At 39.3% G+C, this 24,162-nt stretch overlaps 3 protein-coding genes and 1 long non-coding RNA gene across 7 annotated transcripts; all 4 read right to left on the bottom strand.

Annotated features, from left to right (window-relative positions):
• Positions 1 to 11,103: 11,103 nt before the first annotated feature.
• LOC110672994 (uncharacterized) lies at positions 11,104 to 13,188 on the bottom strand. Its single transcript, XR_002498397.2, has 2 exons — positions 12,846 to 13,188; positions 11,104 to 11,375 (listed from the first exon to the last, which is right to left on the bottom strand). It is a non-coding gene; the product is annotated as an uncharacterized LOC110672994 (long non-coding RNA).
• LOC110672993 (F-box protein At5g49610) lies at positions 11,503 to 12,850 on the bottom strand. Its single transcript, XM_021835952.2, has one exon. It carries the CDS (start codon positions 12,752 to 12,754, stop codon positions 11,675 to 11,677), a length of 1,080 nt encoding a protein of 359 aa, XP_021691644.1. The 5' UTR covers positions 12,755 to 12,850; the 3' UTR covers positions 11,503 to 11,674.
• Positions 13,189 to 14,134: 946 nt separating the features above from the next.
• LOC110672950 (protein AGENET DOMAIN (AGD)-CONTAINING P1) lies at positions 14,135 to 17,820 on the bottom strand. Of its 4 annotated transcripts, XM_058144870.1 has the most exons (5): positions 17,191 to 17,820; positions 16,387 to 16,732; positions 16,259 to 16,302; positions 15,049 to 15,494; positions 14,537 to 14,963 (listed from the first exon to the last, which is right to left on the bottom strand). In XM_058144870.1, the coding sequence occupies exons 1-5, from the start codon at positions 17,632 to 17,634 to the stop codon at positions 14,855 to 14,857; spliced, it is 1,389 nt and encodes a 462-aa protein (XP_058000853.1). In that variant the 5' UTR covers positions 17,635 to 17,820; the 3' UTR covers positions 14,537 to 14,854. The 4 variants fall into 4 exon arrangements, with proteins under 4 accessions (XP_058000854.1, XP_058000853.1, XP_058000852.1 ...); XM_058144871.1 differs by lacking the exon at positions 14,537 to 14,963 and adding an exon at positions 14,135 to 14,518 and having other exon boundaries at positions 16,259 to 16,732; positions 17,191 to 17,810; XM_058144869.1 differs by having other exon boundaries at positions 16,259 to 16,732; positions 17,191 to 17,815.
• A 675-nt stretch (positions 17,821 to 18,495) lies between these two features.
• On the bottom strand, positions 18,496 to 23,481 carry LOC110672982 (beta-glucosidase-like SFR2, chloroplastic). Its single transcript, XM_021835941.2, has 10 exons — positions 23,164 to 23,481; positions 21,973 to 22,324; positions 21,657 to 21,795; positions 21,314 to 21,480; positions 20,814 to 21,035; positions 20,276 to 20,444; positions 19,971 to 20,204; positions 19,720 to 19,869; positions 19,507 to 19,636; positions 18,496 to 19,090 (listed from the first exon to the last, which is right to left on the bottom strand). The coding sequence occupies exons 1-10, from the start codon at positions 23,333 to 23,335 to the stop codon at positions 18,894 to 18,896; spliced, it is 1,932 nt and encodes a 643-aa protein (XP_021691633.2). The 5' UTR covers positions 23,336 to 23,481; the 3' UTR covers positions 18,496 to 18,893.
• Between the last annotated feature and the right edge of the window lie 681 nt (positions 23,482 to 24,162).

Genomic DNA, 24,162 nt, shown 5'->3' with positions numbered 1-24,162 from the left:
AAGTGTAACACCCTGAAATTTTAATTTTTATGAGTATTTTGGTATTTTAATTTTATTTAAATTTTAGAAATTTTTTTGAGATTTTTTGGATTTTAAAAATCGGGTTTGATTTTCCGAAAATATAAATTTTGATGATTTTTAAAAATTAATTTAAAGACCACGTGGCAAAACTAAAAATATATTTAGAGTCTATGTATTTTTCTGAGTTTTTCTGGAATTTTTTCAGAATTTTTGGACCTCATTTTCGATCCCGAGGCAGAGTAAAAATTCAAAATTTTATATTCTGAATCGAACCGGCCGAATCGAACCGGACCGGATCGGACCGGTCGAATCGGACCGGCCTTTTTCCTTCTTCCCTTTTTCTTCCCCGCGCGCGTCGTCCCTCTCCCTTTTCTCTCTCGTTTCTCTCTCCTCTCCACCCCCAGCCGCCGCCAACCAATCGCCGCCGCCGCCAGCCAGTGGCCGCCACTCGAACGGCCGGAAAAACGCGCGCGAAACGCCCCCTGCGCGCGCGCGCCGCTTCAGCTTCCCCGGCCAAATCCGGCCGATCCGGCCACCAATTGGACCGGGTCTTGTGTCCAAAATCATCTACTCGGCGAGAGCTTTCCATAGACACCAAGAACGCCGAAATCCATCGAGCGGATTGTCCGATTTTTGCTCGGGAAGATTTTAGCCCATTTCGACTTTTGGGCTAGATTTCTCGAAAACCGTGAATCCCACGAGAAAACCGAGGCCACCAGCACGCTCCATTCGTCGAGAGCTTCGCAACGACATAAATTTCAAATTTTTCCGACACCGTTTTTCGGTGGGTCCCACGGAACTTCGCAGTGTTTTTCCGAGCATTTAATGAGCTTAGAAAATTCTGAAAAATTAATGTACTAACCCCCGTGTTATGGGCTTCGTGTAGGTATCCTCGATTCGCGGAAATTCGGCTGATTGGCCAGCAAATTTCGGGCGAACGGACCGTTCTGGAAAAGTCTCCGAATTGGACCGAGGTTTTGGCTAGCCCCCCATTGTCAGACGTCCCGAGTGTGTTCCCGAAGTCGGAATCGGCAAAGGTAAACCCGAACCTTGCTTTTTCGTAATTTTCTAGTGCTTAAATAGGATTAAAAATCCATAAAATATTCGTGGTAGCTTAGAAAATTACGATTCTTTTTGCAATAGCTTAGTAATATTGCTAAGGACCGCGGGGCAAAGTTTTATAATTTTTAGAGCTTGTTTGGGCAGTTTTTGCAAAAATGATCAATAATAAGGACTAAATTGAAATTTTACATATTGTGATGGATGACTGATTTGATGGGCCCAGGAGGGGCTGTGTGATATGATTGAACTGTTGATATATGGATTGTGAATATAGAAGTGCGTTTTTAGCCCTTTTGCAGGTTGGGTAGGTCCTAGGTATAGGGGACTCTGCGGATTTTAAACCGACTTAGGACGTAATTGGTTTTTTTCTTTGTTTGTATTGAGTCAGATTGTATTAAATAAATGTAATATGATTGTCAGGTGAGCCGGGACAGCCTTCTTCCTCCGCCCAGCCGCCACAGTGATTGTCGTCAAGTCTGTGAGTAAAATATTAATTTTAATTGTAATTTCGATATTATTATATGTTCAGCATGCCCATGCATCACTTATATGCATATATTTATGTAGTTAAACTCTAGGCACGATTTATGTTGCATTCATAACTGTTGATGTGCCATGGATGTTGTTGTGGTAATTTGGAGCAGTGTGCGTGCGTTGGCGTGAGTGTGATGTGGTGTGGACTATTGATAGGGCCAGGCGATCCACGGCTTGAGTAATTGGGGACCCGATCCTTCGAGGGGTAGTCACGGCAGAGTAATTCGGGACCCGATCCTTCGAGGGGTAGTCACGGCTTGAGTAATTCGCTGGGACCCTCGATTTGGTTATTAAGTGGAAGTCCGAGCTTGAGTAATTCGCTGGCACCAGGTTGGATTTAAGAGAGCTGTATAGGGGATCAGCTCCCATATGTTACGATTGATACTACAAGGTGTGTGAGTGCTCCAAATTACCTTTTTGATGTTATGATGTGAAAATGTTGTTGATGTTGTATTTCACTATACATGGCGCATTAGTTCTAGATAGTTATAGAGATTATGGTTAAAATTGATATTTTACTCTCTGAGTCGAACGCTCACTCCTGTTTAATATTTTTTTCAGGCTACAGGAGGATTTTATTTTGGTTAACCTGCTTTTCTCCCTCGCAGGTCAATTATTACTGTTTGTATAAACTTGTTAAATCTTAGAATTTCCGCATGTGTTAGAAAATGTTATTTGATTTGGGTCTGTAAACTAAATTATTATTTTGGGACCTGTAAACTTAATATGCTATGCATGTTTGATGGATTGGATGAGGGAGCTGAGCTCCCATTTATTATTATGTTGATGAGTATGTGGAGGGTGAGCTGAGCTCCCCAATTGACTATATATTGTGTTTACAGGTCGGGTGAGTCGAAAACTCCCCGTTGGTAAGTCCATTTTATGGCCGGACTCTGTCCGTTTGTTTTCTTGATATTGGGCCCAAATGGGCCTTAGAGTTGGGTTAATGAATAGTTAGGCTTACTACGGGCCTCGGGGGCTTTAGGCTGGCCCAGGTCCTAGTGCCGGTCCGGCCCATAGGTTGGGTCGTGACAAATATGGTATCAGAGCTTAGGCTCTAGATTCTTAGGGAAAAATTGTCTAAGTGTTGGGAAGAGTCTACTAGGAGTCACATGCGGAAAAATAGGGTCCATATTCGTCTTGCATTGTCGTCTTTGCTTCTAGTTTCTGCTTCATATATTATGTGTAAATATGAGTCTATAGAGCTGTGCAATGAGCAGTTTTGAATTTTGTGGGCTAATGCTGCTGAATTTCAGGAAAATGCGTAGAAGTAGGAGAGCTGCCCGCACGAGAACGGATGTGCTGACGAGGTGTCGGCAGACGGGGCGCCGCCAGGAGGCGGGGTAGGAGGCCTGAGCCGCTCAATTAGAAGAGCAGCTACCCACATGTCAGGAACAGTCTTTCATGGCACAGGGTCCCATGGACCCCATGGCAGCTACTCTAGCTGGGTTGCAGAGGACCATAGATATGATGGCGCAGTATATGGTCCACCCTCCACAGCAGCAGCAGTCCACCGCACCAAGAGGGGAACCTTACAAACAGATCATAAATTTTAAGAAGTTGGTGCCTGGTACTTATGATGTGTCAGACGATGCATATCGGTTTAATTCCTGAGACGGCGAGAACAATTATAGTTGATTAGAGATCGATAGAGTGTATGCAAGATGTCATGGGGCCTATGCCTAGACAATGGATGAATGACTACGTGTTACCCGGATGGAGGGTTTGACATGGGCTCGGTTGTGGAACTTTTATCAATCGGTTTGTGCGTAAAGCTTGAGAGATCGAAGCGGTGGGCCTTTGAGGCCTTAAGACGAATGGCAGTGCGTAGATGAATATGCTCTGCATTTCGAATTGAGCAGATATGCCCCTACAGTAGCTACTGAAACTATGAAGGTGAAGAGGTTCCTAAAGGGGCTTGACAGAGGTATGCGAACTGGCCATGATGTCGGATCAGTCTTTTGATGTGGTGGTTGATCGAGCGGATAGATTGAGATTAGCTATCTTTGCGGATGACGGAGAGCAAAGAAAAACAGAGCGAGGGTTCCTCGGTGTCCCTTCCATGGGTACTCCGGACGGTGGTGGCGAGGTAATTACAGAGGAAAGGGTAGGAGCAAGAGAAGTGGTTTTAGACACGCACCACGAGGATCTGCACTGTGGTACGGATCCAAAGCAGTGGTCACGGTTTAGGATCCTCTTTGGCACCGTGTGCACAATGTGGAAGAGGACATTCAGACCTTGTTTGATGGGGTCGAGTATGCTTCAGTGTGGCCAACGTGTCACTTTGCTAGGGAATGCCCCATGTTCATGAGCCACGATGGGGTCACGTGGTTCATTGCAAATGTTCCTCGCCATTGTATCCGGTACTTCCAACATGGCAGTGATCGATTCGATGGCCGAGGACAAGGGGGACGTGGATTTAGAGGCGGTCGAGGTAGAAGTCGATGTCGTGGTTACGCCACTCAGGGTAGGGGTCAAGATCGAGTTTTCACCCTGACCCACCAGGATGCTCAAGCTTCAAATGCAGTTGTGGCAGGTATTCTTCTGGTCTGTTCTTATGAGGCTCGTGTTTTGATAGATCCGGGTGCTACGCACTCATTTGTCTCCCCTGTGTTTGCCATGAGATTGGGTAGAAACCCTACAACTTTAGAGTGCCCTTTGTCAGTAGCTACCCCACTTAGCGACAACATAGATGTAGATATGATTTTTTCGGGTAGCACAGTAGTAGTGGATGGAAAGATCCTCCCAGCAGACTTGGTCCCTCTACCAGTAATGGACTTTGATGTAATTTTGGGGATGGATTGGTTGGCAACTCACTATGCCACTTTAGACTGCAGGAACAAAAAGGTGTATTTCCATATACCTGGTGTGGAAGAGTTTAGCTTTGATGGTGACAGGAGCGTAGCTCCATATAACTTGGTGTCAGCAATTAGTGCCAGAAAAATGTTGAGGCGTGGATGCCAAGGGTATTTGGCATTGGTAAGAGATACATCTGTAGAAGGTGTCAGCATGGAAAATATTCCTTTTGTCAGAGAATTTATGTATGTCTTCCCATAGGAGCTTCCAGGGTTGCCACCAGTAAGGGAAATAGAGTTTTGTATTGATGTTGTCGTACAAACCCCATATCCATGCCACCTTACGATGGCACCAGTGAATTGAAAGAGTGAAGGAGCAACTACAGGAGCTTTTGGACAAGGGTTTCAGACGTTCGAGCACTTCACCACGGGTGCTCTGTTCTATTTGTTAGAAAGAAGGATGGGTCATTGAGGTTGTGCATTGACTATAGACAGTGAACAAGGTATTTGTGAATAACAAGTATCCACTTCCTCGGATCGATGATTTGTTTGATCAGCTCCAAGGAGCTAGATTCTTTTCCAAGATAGACCTACGATCAGGCTACCATCTGTTGAGAATCAGGGATGAGGACGTGTCCAAAGCGGCTTCGTGACAAGGTATGGTCATTATGAGTTCTTGGTGATGTCTTTTGGACTCACTAATGCACCAAGACCTTCATGGACTTGATGAGCAGGTGTTCAAGCCATTTTTGGACCGCTTTGTCATCGTATTCATAGATGACATTCGTATACTCTCGGACCGAGGAAGAACACGTGTGGCACTTGAGGATGGTGTTGCGGACGTTGAGGAGCACCGGTATATGCCAAATTTTCAAAATATGAATTTTGGCTAGAAAGCATCTCATTCTTGGGACACGTGGTTTCTAGTGACGATATTCAAGTGGATCTCAAGAAAATTGAAGTCAGAATCGATTGGCTTAGGCCTACAACCACCGAGGTGCGAAGTTTTTCGGGTTTAGCCGCTACTATAGGCGTTTTGTACAAGATTTCTCCAGATAGCGGCTCCTAACTAAGTTGACCAGGAAGAATGTTCCATTCATTTGGACAGATGACTGAGAGGTGAGTTTCCAGAAGCTTAAGGAGTGTCTAACCACTGCCCCTGTGTTGACACTACCTGTGAGTGGTGAAGGATACACCGTGTATTGTGACGCCTCCAGAGTTGGCCTAGGGTGTGTTTTAATGCAGAATGGAAAGGTAGTGGCTTATGCTTCAAGGCAGCTGAAGAGGCATGAGCAGAACTACCCCACCCATGATTTGGAAATGGCGGCTGTAATCTTTGCACTAAAAATCTGGAGACACTACCTGTATGGTGAAGTGTGCGAGATATACACCGACCATAAGAGTTTGAAGTACATCTTCCAGCAGAGGGACTTGAACTTGAGACAGAGGAGATGGATGGAGCTTCTGAAAGACTATGATTGCACCATCCAGTACCATCCTGAAAAAGCCAATGTTGTGGCAGATGCCTTGAGCAGAAAATCTTCTGACAGTTTGGCGCACATTTCGGTAGAGAAGAGACCATTGATTCAGGAGGTACATGAGTTGATGGATCAAGGTTTAATCCTAGATCTGTCAGGAGAGGGGGTATTGTTGGCTCACTTTTCAGTGAGGCCAGACTTGAGGGACAGAGTTAGAGTTTCCCAGCACAGAGACCAACAATTGATGAAGATTATAGAGAGAGTACAGCAAGGTGAAGGTGGTGAGTTTGGATTTGCCAATGATGGCGCCCTAGTACAAGGTTCTAGGATATGTGTACCCGATGTGGACAATCTCAGGAATGAAATCATGCGAGAGGCACACTACACACTGTACAGTGTCCACCCAGGTTCCACCAAGATGTACCATGATGTGAAAGATAGCTATTGGTGGAATGGCATGAAGAGAGACATAGCGGACTTTGTGTCCAAGTGCTTGACGTGTCAGAAGGTGAAGTTTGAACACCAGAGACCGTCAGGGAAGCTGTAAGAGCTCCCTATCCCAGAATGGAAGTGGGAAATGATCACTATGGATTTTGTGACTGGGTTGCCTCGTACCACGCGAGGATATGATTCCATATGGGTAATTGTAGACCGCTTGACCAAATCAGCTCATTTCTTGCCTGTAAAGACTACATACTCTGTGGCACAGTATGCCCGGCTCTACATTCGAGAAATAGTCAGATTGCATGGAGTTAAACTTCCATAATATCGACAGAGGGCCCCGATTCACTTATCGGTTTTGGAGAAAGTTGCGGGAGGCACTTGGCACACTGATTGAACTTGATGCGGCTTTCCACCCTCGAGACGGACGGTCGAAAGGACAATCCAAACATCGAAGACATGCTTCGCATGAGTGTCTTGGATTTTGGAGGTCAATGGGATGAGCGGCTAGCTTTGGTGGAGTTTGCCTACAACAACGATTACCACTCCGGCATAGGGATGGCACCCTATGAGGCATTATATGGAAGAAAGTGTAGGTCTCCTCGTGTTGGGCAGAAATGGGGAAGCGAAGGTGCATGATGTAGACCAGTGCAAGACACTTGAGAGATGGTTCCCTTAATCGAGAACGATCAAAAGCTTTCGAGGCGTAAGAGTTATGCACTGACGGAGGGATGTGGAGTTTGCAATGGCGACTATGTATTCCTGAAGGTTTCTCCAATGAAGGGAGTCATGAGATTTGGAAGGAAGGGCAAGTTGGCACCTCGGTATATTGGACCTTTTGAGGTTACGGATAGAGTTGGAGCAGTTGCTTACCGGTTGGAGCTACCACCCAACCTTTCTCACGTTCATCCCGTGTTTCACATCTCCATGCTCAGGAAATACATTCCCGATCCTTCTCATGTACTGCAGCCGGATGTGATAGAGATAAAAGAGAACTTGACAGTTGAGGAGCAACTCAGAGCCATAGTGGACTACCAAGTAAGACAGCTAAGATCCAAACAGATCCCTATGGTTAAGGTTTTGTGGAGGAGTCAGTCAGTGGAAGAATGCACCTGGGAGTCAGAACGGGACATGCGTAGCAAGTACCCTTATCTGTTCAATGTATAATCATGTGCTTTTATTCTGCCTTGTGTAAAAATTCGAGGACGAATTTTCTGTAAGGGGGGAAGAATGTAACACCCCGAAATTTTAATTTTTATGAGTATTTTGGTATTTTAATTTTATTTAAATTTTAGGAATTTTTTTGAGATTTTTCGGATTTTAAAAATCGGGTTCGATTTTCCGAAAATATAAACTTTGATGATTTTTAAAAATTAATTTAAAGACCACGTGGCAAAACTAAAAATATATTTGTATGAACCTCGTTTTCGGTCCCGAGGCAGAGTAAAAATTTAAAATTTTGTATTCTGAATCGAACCGGCCGAATCGAACCGGATCGGATCGGACCGATCGAATCGGACCGGCCTTTTTCCTTATTCCCTTTTTCTTCCCCGCGCGCGTCGTCCCTCTCCCTTTTCTCTCTCGTTTCTCTCTCCTCTCCACCCCAAGAAAGCCGTGCCCAGCCAATGGCGTACGCTCGAACGGCCGAAAACGCAACGCCCGTGCGCGCGCGCTCAGCCTTCCGGCCAAATCCGGCCGATCCGGCCACCAATTGGACCGGGTCTTGTGTCCAAAATCATCTACTTGGTGAGAGCTTTCCATAGACACCAAGAACGCCGAAATCCATCGAGCGGATTGTCCGATTTTTGCTCGGGAAGATTTTAGCCCATTTCGACTTTTGGGCTAGATTTCTCGAAAACCGTGAATCACACGAGAAAACCGAGGCCACCAGCACGCTCCATTCGTCGAGAGCTTCGCAATGACATAAATTTCGAATTTTTCCGACACCGTTTTTTGGTGGGTCCCACGGAACTTCGCAGTGTTTTTCCGAGCATTTAATGAGCTTAGAAAATTCTGAAAAATTAATGTACTAACCCCCGTGTTATGGGCTTCGTGTAGGTATCCTCGATTCGCGGAAATTCGACAGTTGACCGGGTCTGCAAATTTCGGGCCAGACAGACCCGTTACCGGAAAAGTCTCCGAATTGGACTGAGGTTTTGGCTAGCCCCCCATTGTCAGACGTCCCGAGTGCATTCCAGAAGTCGGAATCGGCAAAGGTAAACCCGAACCTTGCTTTTTCGTAATTTTCTAGTGCTTAATTAGGATTAAAAATCCATAAAATATTCGTGGTAGCTTAGAAAATTACGATTCTTTTTGCAATAGCTTAGTAATATTGCTAAGGACCGCGGGGCAAAGTTTTATAATTTTTAGAGCTTGTTTGGGCAGTTTTTGCAAAAATGATCAATAATAAGGACTAAATTGAAATTTTACATATTGTGATGGATGACTGATTTGATGGGCCCAGGAGGGGCTGTGTGATATGATTGAACTGTTGATATATGGATTGTGAATATAGAAGTGCGTTTTTAGCCCTTTTGCAGGTTGGGTAGGTCCTAGGTATAGGGGACTCTGTAGATTTTCTGCGACTTAGGACGTAATTGGTTTTTTTCTTTGTTTGTATTGAGTCGATTGTATTAAATAAATGTAATATGATTGTCGGGTGAGCCTTCTTCCTCCGCCAACCGCCACGGTGATTGTCGTCAAGTCCGTGAGTAAAATATTAATTTTAATTGTAATTTCGATATTATTATATGTTCGCAAGATGCCCATGCATCACTTATATGCATATATTTATGTAGTTAAACTCGAGGCACGATTTATGTTGCATTCATAATCGTTGATGTGCCATGGATGTTGTTGTGGTAATTTGGAGCAGCAGCGTGCGTTGGCGTGAGTGTGATGTGGTGTGGACTATGGATAGGGCCAGGCGATCACGGCTTGAGTAATTCTGGGACCCAATCCTTCGAGGGGTAGTCACGCTTGAGTAATTACTGGGACCTCGATTTGGTTATTAAGTGGAAGTCCGAGCTTGAGTAATTCGGCACCGAGTTGGATTTAAGAGAGTCAGATAGGGATCACCCCATATGTTACGATTGATACTATAGGGTGTGTGAGTGCTCCAAATTACCTTTTTGATGTTATGATGTGAAAATGTTGTTGATGTTGCATTTCACTATACAGGGCGCATTAGTTCTAGATAGTTATAGAGATTATGGTTAAAATTGATATTTTACTCTGAGTCGAACGCTCACTCTGCTCAATATTTTTGGAGGATTTTATTTTGGTTAACTCGCTTTTCTCCTCGCAGTCAATTATTACTGTTTGTATAAACTTGTTAAATCTTAGAATTTCCGCATGTGTTAGAAATGTTATTTGATTTGGGTCTGAAACTAAATTATTATTTTGGGACTCAGAAACTTAATATGCTATGCATGTTTGATGGATTGGATGAGGGAGCTGAGCTCCCATTTATTATTATGTTGATGAGTATGTGGAGGGTGAGCTGAGCTCCCCAATTGACTATATATTGTGTTTACAGGTCGGGTGAGTCGAAAACTCCCCGTGGGTAAGTCCATTTTATGGCCGGACTCTGTCCGTTTGTTTTCTTGATATTGGGCCCAAATGGGCCTTAGAGTTGGGTTAATGAACAGTTAGGCTTACTACGGGCCTCGGGGGCTTTAGGCTGGCCCAGGTCCTAGTGCCGGTCCGGCCCATAGGTTGGGTCGTGACATAAAGAATATGTCAAAAATTATAAACTAATCTCTTTATTTTTAATAGACAAATAAATCAATCTTCAAGTCTTCATTTTAATTTACTGTTAATTGCATATTAAAATATCAAAAATATCCTTCAAATTTTATTTTATTAATAAATAATTATTTATTTACATTTTATATTTAAATAATATATAATTAAATAATTATATATTAAAACATATAATTAAAATATGTGAAGGCATAAAAATAAAATCAAAAGGATCCATATTTTTGACAAATAAAATAAATAAAGTTGAGCATTCCCAAAGACAAATTTTGATAATTAATTTTTCAACTACAATATTTGTCAATTGTCATATGGTTATTTCAATGCTATTTTTGTATTTAATTTTTTATGCATAAAAAATTAACAACTTTCATTGGCATTCTTTTTATCATTATTGTTCTTGAAATTTGTATTCACAATGTTCGCATGGTTCTTGCACGCTCAAACACTCAAGAAATGTTTAAACTTTGATAGTATCGCCAAATGGAAATGGTAAAATTGGAAACAAATAAGAAATTGGTTTTCTTTTAATTGCTCCAAAAATCCTATTCCTGCAAAAACTTTCTTTTTTCTTATAGACGAAGGAACACCTTACCATTACTGTAGATGGGTGATTTTGTATTCAGGATGAATTGATTCTCAATGAGATCACCCATATTTTGATTGGAAGACACATTCTCAGTGAACTGATTCTCAATGTAATCTTGTAAGAAAAAGTTCACGTCCGCCAAGCCTTAAACCAAATGGAAAGTGCCTAACAGATACTAGCTTTTATTGCATTTCAAATTTTTTTAAAAAAAGAAAAAAAAGAGAGAGAGAACCTGTGTGGCTCGCTCTCTTTTTTTTTTCTTCCTTGGAATTGGATTCAGGATGCTATTCTGATATCACATTCTAAATGGGAATGGTTTTTTTTTTTTTTTTTAATCCACACAGAAGAAAAAAATGTATACAAGTGTGCACAAAGTCAATTCCAGGCAGCTCAGGCAGAAATGGTTCTTCTAAGTACTTACTAGTCATAATCCAATAAAAAAAATTAGAGATATTAATAGTCAACAATGTAAATTAAAAGTAGTAGAAATTTGGACAAGCAAGAATCAGATATTAAGAAGACCAATAAGCCCATTCTAAGGTATAATGATAATAACACCACACAGAGATTGAGCAAATGAAAAGTGGCAATCCACTCCCCAAAGAAAATCAGTCCACAACCTACAAGCATAGATAGGGAAGGAGTAGGCAACCAAGATAAATCTTCCTTATGAGTTGAACACCTGAGTGCAAACTGCAAATGAATGGAAAGCAACTTTCAAATGATCTAAAATCAAGGAGAAAGTTATATTACCCTCAACAAGAATTACAGCAAAAATAACACCTAGACAATTGCATTTCTTGTAAAAAAAAAAAAAAAATTAGCAAACTTGCCTTGCTAATTATTCATAAAATGTAATAGATCCAAACCAAGGCCACTATAACAGCATAACAATTGCATATTGAAAAATCATGAAGATTAATAAATAACAGTTCAAATAAGTAGCACCAATAAATTTCTGTACAGGAATCTTGTCAGGTGCTGACCACAATTTAATTACATGAGAATAATGTGCTCCGAAATGCATGTGCTGAGAACCACAATGGCAATGCAGAACTGTTCTTCACTGAAAACATCTCTTTCCACACCCTACTCCTCCGATGATACACCAAAACCTGCTTATAAGTTGCCAGGAAAACACATTCACCTGTCTGACTTATCGGGAAAATACCAGGCACCATTCCCCGAATGCATCTCAAGCTCACCCTATCCACCTCATGCCACAGTTCACACTTATAGTCCTTCATCACCCATATTTTCATCCATGCCTCTGAAATCTGTATTACAGATAAACACCCATCTGACTCCAACAAATACACCCTATTTCCAGCACCAGAACTCAATTCATCTGGCAATGAGATCTTCCTCCAAACATCACAATCCAGATCAAGTGCAAGAATACATGAAAAACTTCCAGTTAACCAATGGAGTGCACCATTGACAAACACAACCTGGTTCCTATTCATATGGGTAAAATGATCATCTTGAAAAGAAACAAACTTCCTCCATTTATTCAAATCTGAATCAAATACCAAACATAAAAATGTCCCATCTGGCCTATGACCAAATGTTCGATGATAACCGGCTAAAACAACATTAAACTTTTGCATTGATAAATTGCAAGCCAAACCAACTAGAGTGGCCTCACCATCAGGATAAAACCTAGTCACAGGCCTTTCTCTACTCTTAGGAAGCAACTTAGATTCTCTAGTCATTGGATTGCAAACATAGTAAACACCCTTATCAGGGATACTAGAGCAGCACAAAAGGCCATTACTCGAGGCCCTAACTTTCACTCTGTCTTTCAAGAAATCTAAGGAGAATTCAGAGACACCCCTTAAATTATCAATACAAATTAAGCTAGATTTTGACTCAGAAGAATCTGAAATCTCTAACAACACCACTGGGGTCTTAGCAGCTGTTTCATTGTAAAGTTGGATAAAATACTTATCTGATGATATTCTATACCAGAGTTTGCATACAGTTTTAGCTCTAAACAGTGACTTAACAGGCAATCTTGCAAGTATTTGAAGAATAACTTCATCAGGGAAAATCCGATCTCTTGAATTCATATTTAATTCAAAAAATAATAAAAACAAAGAAAAGAGAAAACCTCAGTTACCCATATACAGGAATGAAAAAAAGGGTATTGGACTTTCTTACCAGAGGGAAATTTTAAGATGGGTAATGGAAGAAGGTGAATTTCATTGATCTGTCTTTAGGGAGCCATTTGAGATAATGGAGGAAAAAAACTTTCCAATATTTTGAGGGGCGAATAAAAGGCAATATGAAGGTGGGATTTACCCGAAATGAAAATGGAGATGGTCAGAGATGGGATTACGGGAAGAATGAAAGGAGGGAGAGAATGGGGAAGAAAGTGCGAGATCGGTTGTCATACCATAATGTGCCCTTTCGATTCATTAATGACCGATTTGGCATTGAGAGAAAGAAGGGCTTCCGCTTCTAAGACTTCTCATGGGCCAGAAAGGAGAGAGGATATGGACAAGTTAGCTGCTTTTGCTAAGATGGGGTGGGCTATAAACAGACCTACGACAAATTCCTTATCGGGATATTCTCAAGGCTTATTTCCAATATGATTTTTTTTCAAGTAGGAAATTAGGAAAGCAAGATGTGAATGATTTGATTTTAACCTTGGATTAAACATTCTTCTACCCATTTTTATGTCCACTCTGATTCAGTATGTGGAAGGTTGAGGATTTATCCTTACATGGGTTCAATTAAACATCCTCACTTCCACAAATTTCTTGAATTGGACTTCAAATTCTAAATTAAAATCTTGTGTACATTTTGTATTAATATTTTGTATTATTAACAAACATTTTCTCTTTAAACGTTCGATAAATATGAAAAATAAACTTTTAATTTTAAATATCATAAATTAAATGTAGTAAACTCTAAAAAAAGAAAAATCAAATTTAGTGAAATTATCTTCAAATTCATGGCATCAAACTAGTGGATTTTTTTTTAATGAATGTCAAATGCTAAGCACTTTGGCATATTTTGACCAAGTTTTATGAGAAAATTTTTAAGAGTAAGATATGATTTTTAAAGTAATAGATATATGAGCATTTTATTTGGAAACAAGATTCGCTGAAGGTGATAAAGTTTGCAGAGATTTCAAGCTCTTAAAATTATTATTTTTTAAAAAAATTAATAAATTAAAGAGATTTTGATACATTATTGCTTTAAATAATCTCCGCTGCATACCCTTTTAGCCCTACAAAGTAAAATTTACTTTGTTTTTAACAAAGTAATCATAAAATTTCCCACAAAGTAAAAACTTTTATTAAAAATGGTGTTTTTGTCCGAACTTAATCAAAATATTAGCACTAAAATCATTACAACCACATCAAGAAACTGATTTTTCCTTTTCATGCAAAAGAAATTTCGTACCTTTAGGCACTTTCGTAAATATAGTATAACAAGCACAATATTAGAATTTTTTTTTCAAGTCAACTGCTAATATTATATTAGAAGCCCAGTGGGAAACTAGAATTATCTGTCCAAGCAGTCATTGCTTTGCAGAACTTGCAATAATGACACATGACATTCACATAATGACATCAGAGCAATGTTCAGAAGAGTTAGCCTTGCACCCGGTAACTTGGTTGGTGATGGTGAGGAAAAGAAAAATGTATATACATTTGATGCTAGGGTTTGGAGGCAGAGCACCGAATAACACTACAAACTAGCATCCCTTAAGACACATAGAATCACCTTCATTAGGTGCTGAAAGGTGAAAGCTCCTTCCAGCAATGCCTTTCAATTTGGACTCGACCCATGCATTCAGGAATCACAACGGCCAATCCTGATTCCTGTACACAAGTGAGAAATATGAAAAGAAAGGGGGAGAACAGGGAAAATTGATGCAGTTAAATGGTGTTAGTGGAAAATAAATAAAACATATAACTAGAGATGACACTGGCCAGGGCAGTAGTTAGTTTAGAGCAACAAGGGCATTTTTAAAATAAAAGGGCATTTTTAATCCAAAAAGCATTTCTAACATCTGTTAATGCAATCAGAAAGATGACACTTCCTAGTTGATCAATCAGCAAAGAATTTTATGAGCACTTCCTACTTCATTAAAAAAATCCAATAAGCCAGTATTGATTATGCTTATGAAGCCTACCACGCAAACACAAAAAAGAGGCTTACTGGGACATAAATTTATATGGATTGCTGAAAAGAGACACCAAGTGTTTTTGGTTGCATTGGCACCACAAAGAAGTATTTCCAAACATAGATTCGACATTAGACATCCTAGAAAATGAAAGACACACACCATAGCAATATTAGCATATAATCAAGTAGCTTTTAATACAGTATTACAGTACGAAAGTCTTACTTAGAAGATGCGACCCAACGTCCATCAATCCACTCTTGATGAGGCCTCAGTTCAGAGTGATGAAATTCCAATTCCTCTGTTGCCTGGAAGTAGACTGTGTACTTCATGTTCTTGTGAACTTTGATTATGCAACCGAACCACCATCCATCACTGTACCAAGCATCAACCTTTTCAAGCAGTTTGAAAGGGTAGGCATGTTGAATATGAGGGGGAGAAGGTCTTATGTCTGAAGCACTTGCCTCTTCTGTAAGAAAATCAGTTCCATCATCTGTCAAAAGACTCTGATATTGCACCAAAAATTTGCCATTCCCCATCTTCTTGATAATGATTGCAGAAAACCAAGCACCCTGGAAACCAACTTCATCACTTTTTACTTCCACAATTGTCCCTTTGCAGAACTTTAACCTTTGATTTGTCTTATTACCCTTCAATTTCATTGACTTCCCCTGGACAAACTTAAAATATTTAGTCCACATTAAACAATGGAAACATGAGGGTACCATTTATAACAACACATATCCCACAGTGACACGATGCATGTTGAGCAAGGCCTAAAACCATATGTGCAAAGGAGCACTTGTTTTTTTTTGGGCCTTCTCTTGCCATTTCCTTTGCCAATAAAAGGTTTTGTGATTCTTTGTAGACCTGCTATGAATGGATATGATCAGACATTAGCATATTGCACATCCTAGCACCGCATGATTGAATGTTGCAGAATAAACATTTGGGCATTCAATTTGTCTACAGGCATATGTAAACATAGACAATAACCAGAAGACCTTTGAATTAAATACATGCAATCTTGTTTTCTGATTTGGGGTAATATTTCTACTCTTCCTTCAACAATTTGAATTGTTATTCAGAAACTCAATTCCTAACAAGCCGCATAAACCAGCTGTCCACCAAACAATATTATTATCAATAAGATTAATTTTCTAAAGATGTGAAAATTATAATTTTTCCGTTAAATTTCATCTATAAGATCTTTTTCTTTTATTCAGTTGCAGTTCACATTAGGAAAAAAATTACCACCCAAATTACGCCAAAACAAATGCTTTCTGAACTAAAGCAGCAACATGCACAAACAATAATATTAATTGCTTATTCCATCTATCATATTTACTAGAGTTTTTAAATAAATTATGTATTCCGTGTGAAGAGACATAGTTATAAAAGGAAATCCACAATTATAAGCGTTTAAAATTTATACCTTTATCCATTTTCCATTGTTCCATTCTTGATGATGCCTCAATCCTGAATGGTTAAACTCCAAAGTTTCATTTGAGGAGCTGAAATAAACCTTATACTTAAATCCATATAGCACTTCTGAAACCTCACCTTCCCACCAACCTTCATTGAACCAAGCATCGACCTTCTCAAACAGTTTAAATTGGACATCTGAAGGAACTGAGGGTGGGCAGGGTCTGACATGCTCCGTATTGACTACTTCTCTCAAAGGTGCAGTTTCATCATCTGTTACCAGGTTCTGGTACTGCACCATAAATTTGTCATTTCCAATGGTGCCAACAACAAATGCACCATACCAAGCACCATTGTAACCTTCTTCGTCACTTTTGACTTCTACTCTTGTCCCCATTCTGAACATTGGCTCTGACAGCCTTTTGCTGCATTTTATCTTCAGCTTTACCTTTCTGGATTTCATGTCCATCGGGGATGACATGTTCTGAAATTCAAGCTCCCCCAAACGAAGTAAACATAAGCAAAATCATTGATAAGATAAGGCACCTTCAAATAATCAAGCACTGCATACGCTTTACAAAACATTATCGAAGCAAAATAAATAAACATTATGTTAATAAACGAGATAATTGCAAGCATTCCATTCCATTTAATTTTCTGTAAATAAGAAAAAGAAACCCACTTTAATTGAGTATACAACCAAGCAAAAGAAACATAAAATTTACAAGAAACTATACTCAACAATGACAAAAGGGAAATGGCGAATAAACACCGGCAAATATCTCACTTAATCCAATCATATCGTGATTCGTGCTCAGCAAGCAATCATAAAAAAAAATAAAAGAAAAAGAGATCAAATTAAACAAACAAATCAAAGAATAAGCAAATAAACACTTAAAAAAGAAAACGCCAACATAATCTAACACATGAGCAGAGACGCACTTGTTCAGGAAGAGGAGGGACCCAGGACCCATCATCCCATTCTCGATGAAGCCTTAAATTGCACTGTTCAGCCACGATCCCCTCACTTTTCCCATCGAACCCCACAACATACTTAGAATTCTCAAGTATGTCCTTAACGGTCCCTTTTTGCCACCCATTATCGCAATACACATCCACACTATCTCCCATTTTGAAGCACTTATTAAGCTCTCTTGGCGGCATAGGCCTAACGCTAGCTAAATCAACAAGCTCCGTTACGCATTTTTGGCAGTCCGATTCGATGATCATCAGGGTCTGGTACTCGATCAGGATCTTGGTCCTTTGCTTTACCGGTGAGCGTAGCACCGCAGCCGCATAGTACGTTAGAGTGTTGGGACCATTTTCTAACTTCAAGACCTCAATTTGGTCACCTTTGTGAAAATGGGTGTGTGAAAGATGAGACATTTTGCTATACTTAGGGTTTCAGGGAGCGAAATAGCTAAAGAGAAACCCTAGAGAGGGAGTTGAGAAGGAAGAAGTGCGTGTCTGCGTGATCACTGAAAGCTAATACGGTACGGGCAAGAAATGAGTACTGGCGGGAGCTAGAGTGGCAAACAAATTGGCCTAATTTTTAAGGGAGAAGTTGCTTCAAGAATGTCCTTGTCGTTTGTATTAATTACGCTAAGTGCCATCACCATGTAAAACGATTCGTTTGAAGTCTGTATCTTTTTATTATTATTTTATTATGAAATAAAAGGAAAATAAGGAAGCTTTGCATGAATTCCTTAACCCACCAGTCAAGGGTCAAATTTTATGATAAATTTGAGAATATTATTTTCCAATAAAATAATTATTTCAATTTAAAATATAAATATAAATAGTTTTTATTGTCACTAACTTATAAAAAAATAGATGACTTTTTCATTTTAATTATAAAAATTAAGAAGGCAAAAATTTAAATCTGACACTTATATAATATATATTTAGGCACTAAACCTATCCAAGTTAGGCCAAAAAATTCATCCTTAGCCCAAAACTTTATCCTTGCTTTACAAAAACATATGCATATATATTTTCCTATCATGCATTATACGCGTAAATAAAAATATGATATTACAAATTAACTTTCTTGTGTCATTAAAATTACATTCTTGAATAAGGGGAGCTAGGCATTGGGCTGCGAATAACTCAAGGTTAGAGACTCATGTTGAGCCTATTCTAAGCTTTGGGAAGATTTGCTTCTTTCTAAATCAAGAGGAGCGGCCAAGGCCATACACAATGTGGAATATTAACATACCTTGCGGAATACGAGATAAAGATCAAATGTAATAGAACTTCATGACAAATTTATTCACTTGATGGCTACCCAACACAAGAAGTAACCAACATATGTAATTTCATTACAAGCCTCACATAAAAATAGAAAGACACAAGTGCTCTCGATCCATAGATGAGGAAGCATATGGCTGTAGAAACACTAGTGCTCCTCAATCCATACGTTATCACAAGAATATATCATTATGCCAAAGGCTTGACTACACCAGGTGCATTACACCGAATGAATAGATGAGTGATACCTGCTCCAAGTGTTTTGCATGGCAAATAAATAATTATACGGTATCCTGAGTGTGTCACTCATTTATCGGTTTGGTGTAGCCAAAGTATTTTCCGTTGGTTATATACATTAACAGAGGAAGCATATCTTAAACAGCATGAATAAGCAATCAGACAGTATATTCAAGAGTCTGGAGGACCAACTCATCATCCTCCTTTCGATGCTTTCTTCTCTTTGTAATGGAAAATGGTTGAAGAATGTATCTCGACAAGCGGCTTAAAGGGTCCTGCAGACCTTCCATCTCATAGTGTCCAAATCGCCAATCTCTTTCAATAAAAGGTCGCTGTATAGGCTCATCAAGCCCTCCTGTTACGATAAAATGACAAGATAACAATTGATCTCAACTGAAAAATAGTAATAAAAGGAGGGGAAAGAACACGGAAGCCTCAGTGATTGCACACAGCAGTCGTTTGATACTTCCATTTAAGAGTTAGCATTGGGAGAACCAAGTAAACAAACAGGCAAGCTCCCCCAAACCCCTGTGAAGAATGAGTCTAACCAACTAGCTTGCTCAGCATAAATTGATACATGACAATCACATGGACAGTTCCATCTTCTCATTCATTTTTACTAAGATTTTTGAAAGCCTTGCACACTTCCGTTCTGAAGTATGAAGAGAATACACATATCCAACAACTGAACCAAGTATTATAGAGAATGAATTTGAAAATTAAGGATTATGTTGTATCCTGGAGTGAAAAAGTATGAACTGCTTAAATTACCTGCATACATTAAACCATGTTTATTAACTGCCCGATAAAATGGTCGTGTTCTTTTCTCTTTAGCCGCTCTTTGGAGGTCATACCACGCATGTGTCCGGTCTTCACGTGTAATCTTACCAGTAGTCACCACCTGAATTTGCAGCAGTGGAAGTTAAAAAAACTGAGTATGAGAAGAAAAGACCAACAAAGGAACCAGAGATGAATAATTGTAACCTTGGAAAACAAATAGTATGAGGAACGTGGGATCCGTGCAAGACTATTTTCACGATCAACTGCCACAAGTCCAAACTTGGGACCATATCCATCAGCCCATTCCCAATTGTCAGAAATAGTCCAGAACAGGTAACCAAGCACAGGAACACCCTGTAAATCAACCACAGGAGCATTATGCACCCTATTATGTCAAATTGCGCAATGACAGATAATTTCAACACAAAAAGAAAAGTTAAGTTCAGATTCAAGACCATGGTCATCGCTGCAAATACAGCAAGTAAATGTTCCAACAGATATGGCCGACGAATAAGATCTGTAGCATCAGAAACACCATTCTCAGTAATGATGTAGGGCAGCTTTAGATGTTTATACCTCTCATGGAACTGAACCAGCATGCGGAATAGGCCATCAGGATACACCCCACGTCCAGATTCGCTATATTCATCACTCTCCACTAGTTTCAGTCCAGCTCCACACACCACTTCCTGACCAATGAAAGTATCAGAAAGCTTCCGTGTGCATGTAAAGAGTGATCTAGGTTAGAGAAATGATAAACCTGTCCGTAGTAGTTTATGCCTATGAAATCCAACTTAGAAGAGATACTATCCACATATGGGAAAATGGTAAGAGAATTAGCCAGGGAAACAGCCGCAACATCAAAGAGACCATATGGCCGCATAAATGATACATGGTGTGCCACACCAACTAATGAATTTGAAGAGGTCCTGAAGAAATAGAATAAATTTGAGATAAATTACTTACAAAGCAATTAAAGTTATGAAAGACAGGTTTGTTTTTCAGGTTGGCAAGGACAAGACAGGCCAAGAAGAATGTTGGAAGCTGGAAAAGATATAATTTTCATTAATCAGCCAACCACTGGCAACTGGAATAATCCATATTTTTAAGCTTATAGAGATGAGATTGTTGAATATTACATCAACAAGCTACAGGAGGTATATGAGCAATTTTGTGCGCATTATTCTATGAATACCTTTTTCCTTTGAACTGCTTAAACTATTCCAACAGGTCACAAACAAAGAACTTCTTCACATAATAATTTAAAAACAGCTCGTATTGGAGGAACAAAAGAAAACCTTTGTTGATGGATATAGTCATATGCTTTTACATGCGCAACAGCCATCCAATGCATGGCCTGGTTGAAAACACCAGTAGGCAATGCAGAAGTGGCAACCTCCAACATGTCAGGATGACCGCCAGGCCAAGCACCAGCACAATAAGTTAGCAAACAAAACACATGAGGCTCATTAAATGTCACCCAATAGTCGACCAGCTCTGATACACTGTCAACAACAAGCCTGCAAGAAAGGAACATGTTCAAGCGCTACAAAAATTGCATAAGTACGTGTAATTGAAAGAACCTTAGGAATTTTATGCAAGACATGCATAGCTCGCGCAATTGTCGCCTTAGTTTTTCTTTTGCCATAAACAAATGAGAAACAGAACAATGCTGAGCATAACCAAGATTTTATCAAAAAAGCACTTCAATTTTGTCCTCAACAAGTATCAAAAAATAAAGTAACAATATGACCAGCAGAAGCTGACTGGTGGATCCAACACTTAATAGAATACTAACCTAGTAAAATCCACAAAGTAATCAACAGTTTTTTCAAGCTTCCATCCACCATATTCACCGGCCCATGGCGGCAATGAGTGATGGAAAAGGGTCAGCATCACCTTCATTCCATAAGAACGAACCCTGTTGATGATCCACTTATACCGCTCCAGAGCTGCAAAATTTACCTAGAAAAGAATATCATGCAACTGAATTAAATGCAAACTCCTCTCCACAATTCTTCAATTAGGTAACTTTGCCAACAGCTTCTTGTTAAGAAAAGGCGGACAATCTACATCCCAACAGTTGGCACTATAACATGTCAAAAGCAATAATGAATGTGAGCAATTAGTGTCAGACTTACAGTTTCTTTAAGCCCATTGACAGGTTCCTCTGGCATAATTCGTGTCCAATCTATTCCCATTCGGAAAACACTAACGCCAGTATTTTTTGCCAGATTCAACTCCGTGCCAGGATCGGACCAAAATTTTAGCCTCTCCTCCCTAAAATCAATTTGGGCAGTCCATTTCTCAAGTCAACAACTAGCAATCCAAGTTCAATGGGTGCATGGATTAATTACAATAGTGTTATGGCCAGATATACGTAAAAAAACATCATGATGTTTCTTCAGCCAAATTGCAGAAATCACATTGCAATAAATAATATTAATTTAGGCTTACGGGTGGGGAACATTGTGCCAAGCAGCCACATTATGATGGCATTCTTCATTTGGCACAGGCACTTCTTCCTCTGTGTACTTCTCAAATCCTCTAATCATAGCTTCCATAGCTATCTTATGATGCTTTTTCTTCTTAACAGGCTTATTAACTTCTTTTCCAGAAACTGAAGCTTGCTGAGATCCACCATCATCAGTGGCTGAACACATCAGCGCACCTGCCAGTTCCAGGCCACGCTGTGATAGTGATTTGTCACAAGGGTTTTCCTCTGCAAACTGGAGCCAAGCATCATTGAGCCTGTCTTCAACATGGGCTGGTGCTGTTGCCAATCCAAAGAAAAACTCATTTTCTTCTCCTGTAAAAAGAAATAGAACAAGCAATATGATTATAAATTCATTTTACATATATACACTGGCAAAGAGATTTTAGACATGCTAAGTCCAAACAATCTCAATCCAATACCAGCAAACTGAATTCTTTTGTCTGCCAAATGTTCCAACATATTGTATCTACATGAATCAACTATATGGTAATCCTCTCAATTTCTGTGATTGCTCAAGTCATAATTGGCAATTTCTTCAGACCATTTCCGTTCATAAGCATGTAGTGCCACATAACATTAAAGAAAAATTCTTGCGATAAAATAGCAATAATTCTCCACTTCAGGGATTAAAAAAAAAAATTCACATATAACCAAACTGGTGAAAGAAGTCCTCAAGACATTCCATAAGGGCGACTTGTTTTAAGTTTTCTCGTCCATCGCTTAAACTGCCTAGACTATACGGTGATCTCTTGTTCTGTATCTGAATAATCAATAACAATTATCATATTATGCAACTGTCTGTGCATTTTCAAGAATCAAGAATCTTGAAGAAAAAAGAGGATGTCTAAAGCAATTAGCAGGGAGCAACACAACAATTTTGGATTTCGTATATTACAAGAATCCCATGATTACAATTTACAAGTCGAACAATACACTCAATACTAATTCAGCCAAAGCCAAGTTTTAAGACTGCAATTGGCATCCATTTAAAATTGACGAAACACAGTAGTTATAAAGCAGAAGTGAGCCTCACTAACACACTTGCAAATCATTTCCCATGTATAAGCATAAGAGGCACCCATACCAAGCGTAAACTACGCTAAAAGCAGAATAGCAGTTAAACAAGGGATCACAAATTTCAAAAAGATTACCGCCAACATTAAAAGACGCGAGAATCTCAGAAGACTCATCAATTGGTGACTTGAACTGCCGGAGATTCTTTCTCCGGTAACGCTCGAACGAGAACGCGTTGGCAGCGATGGTAACAGTTGCCAAGACTCCGGCGAGCTTCGCAGCTGACACGAAGAGTGCCAAAAACGACATTTTCAAGCAAAAACACAGCAGCAGAGAGTGAAAGAGCTTGAAAGTCCAAAAATAACAGAAAATTAATAATTGTCGAGGATTTTTTTTTTTTTTTTAAATTAACTACGATCCCATCGCCGGTTCTAAAGATAAAAATGATCACGTCTCTCTTGCTTCTATTTCTTGCTTTTTGGGTATAGCAAGTAACTAATTGGATGTGGATATGTCTGAATTAATTAAATTTCTATATAATTATATTTCATTTTTATTTTTGACAAATAAATTTTAAATTAAAAATAATCAAATTCCTTCATTATAAATATAAAATTTAATTTGAAATCTCTCAAATTGAATAAATATTTTTTTACTATTTAAACTAATCCTAAATCAATTTTGTTGTCCCAAAGAAAGTGACCAAGAGGGGGTGAATTGGACACTTTAGATAATTTTTCAATTCTTGCTCAATACTTAATAAAAAATTGAGGCTTTGCACTTCTATGTATGTGTATAACTCTGTTCCTATGATGTAATTTAAGTAATCAATCAAGTTATGCACAAATATTAGCTCATACACAAAATAATTACTTAATATCAAGTGTATTTTCTCATATAAAACTCAAAGTTTGCAAATTTAGTTGTTCAACCTCAATATTAACTCAATAAAACAAATTTTCAACACATTCAATATATAATCAGAGAATCAAAGTGCTAAAAAATAAAGAGTTAAGGAAAGAAGAGAATTAAACACAATGTTTATAGTAGTTCGGCTCTCTTAGCCTACATCCACTCTTCCCAAAGTCCCACTTTGAGAGTCACTCTACTATTTGATCTTTTCAACAGGGAAGATT

The sequence above is a fragment of the Hevea brasiliensis genome, chromosome 4 (assembly GCF_030052815.1).
Source record: "Hevea brasiliensis isolate MT/VB/25A 57/8 chromosome 4, ASM3005281v1, whole genome shotgun sequence".
In the NCBI taxonomy this organism is placed as follows: domain Eukaryota; kingdom Viridiplantae; phylum Streptophyta; class Magnoliopsida; order Malpighiales; family Euphorbiaceae; genus Hevea; species Hevea brasiliensis.
The sequence above is the reverse complement of the archived record's forward strand: the minus strand, read 5'-3'. Positions and strand labels throughout refer to the sequence as shown.

Bases quoted from the DNA above. Each gene is read 5' to 3' on its own strand.
- LOC110672993 (XM_021835952.2), bottom strand. From the start codon at position 12,754: ATGAATTCAAGAGATCGGATTTTCCCTGATGAAGTTATTCTTCAAATA.
- LOC110672950 (XM_058144869.1), bottom strand. From the start codon at position 17,634: ATGTCTCATCTTTCACACACCCATTTTCACAAAGGTGACCAAATTGAG. The intron at 16,733-17,190 runs GTGCGTCTCTGC...CTTGAATTTCAG, and splicing joins TCCCTCCTCTTCCTGAACAA to AACATGTCATCCCCGATGGA. The intron at 15,495-16,258 runs GTATAAATTTTA...AAGTTTGTCCAG, and splicing joins ACAATGGAAAATGGATAAAG to GGGAAGTCAATGAAATTGAA.
- LOC110672982 (XM_021835941.2), bottom strand. From the start codon at position 23,335: ATGTCGTTTTTGGCACTCTTCGTGTCAGCTGCGAAGCTCGCCGGAGTC. The intron at 19,870-19,970 runs GTCTTGAATCTG...GTTGATTTACAG, and splicing joins TATTTGCAGCGATGACCATG to GGTGTTCCTGTGCTTGGTTA. The intron at 19,091-19,506 runs GTAATTTAAGCA...TTATCGTAACAG, and splicing joins ACATGGTTTAATGTATGCAG to GAGGGCTTGATGAGCCTATA.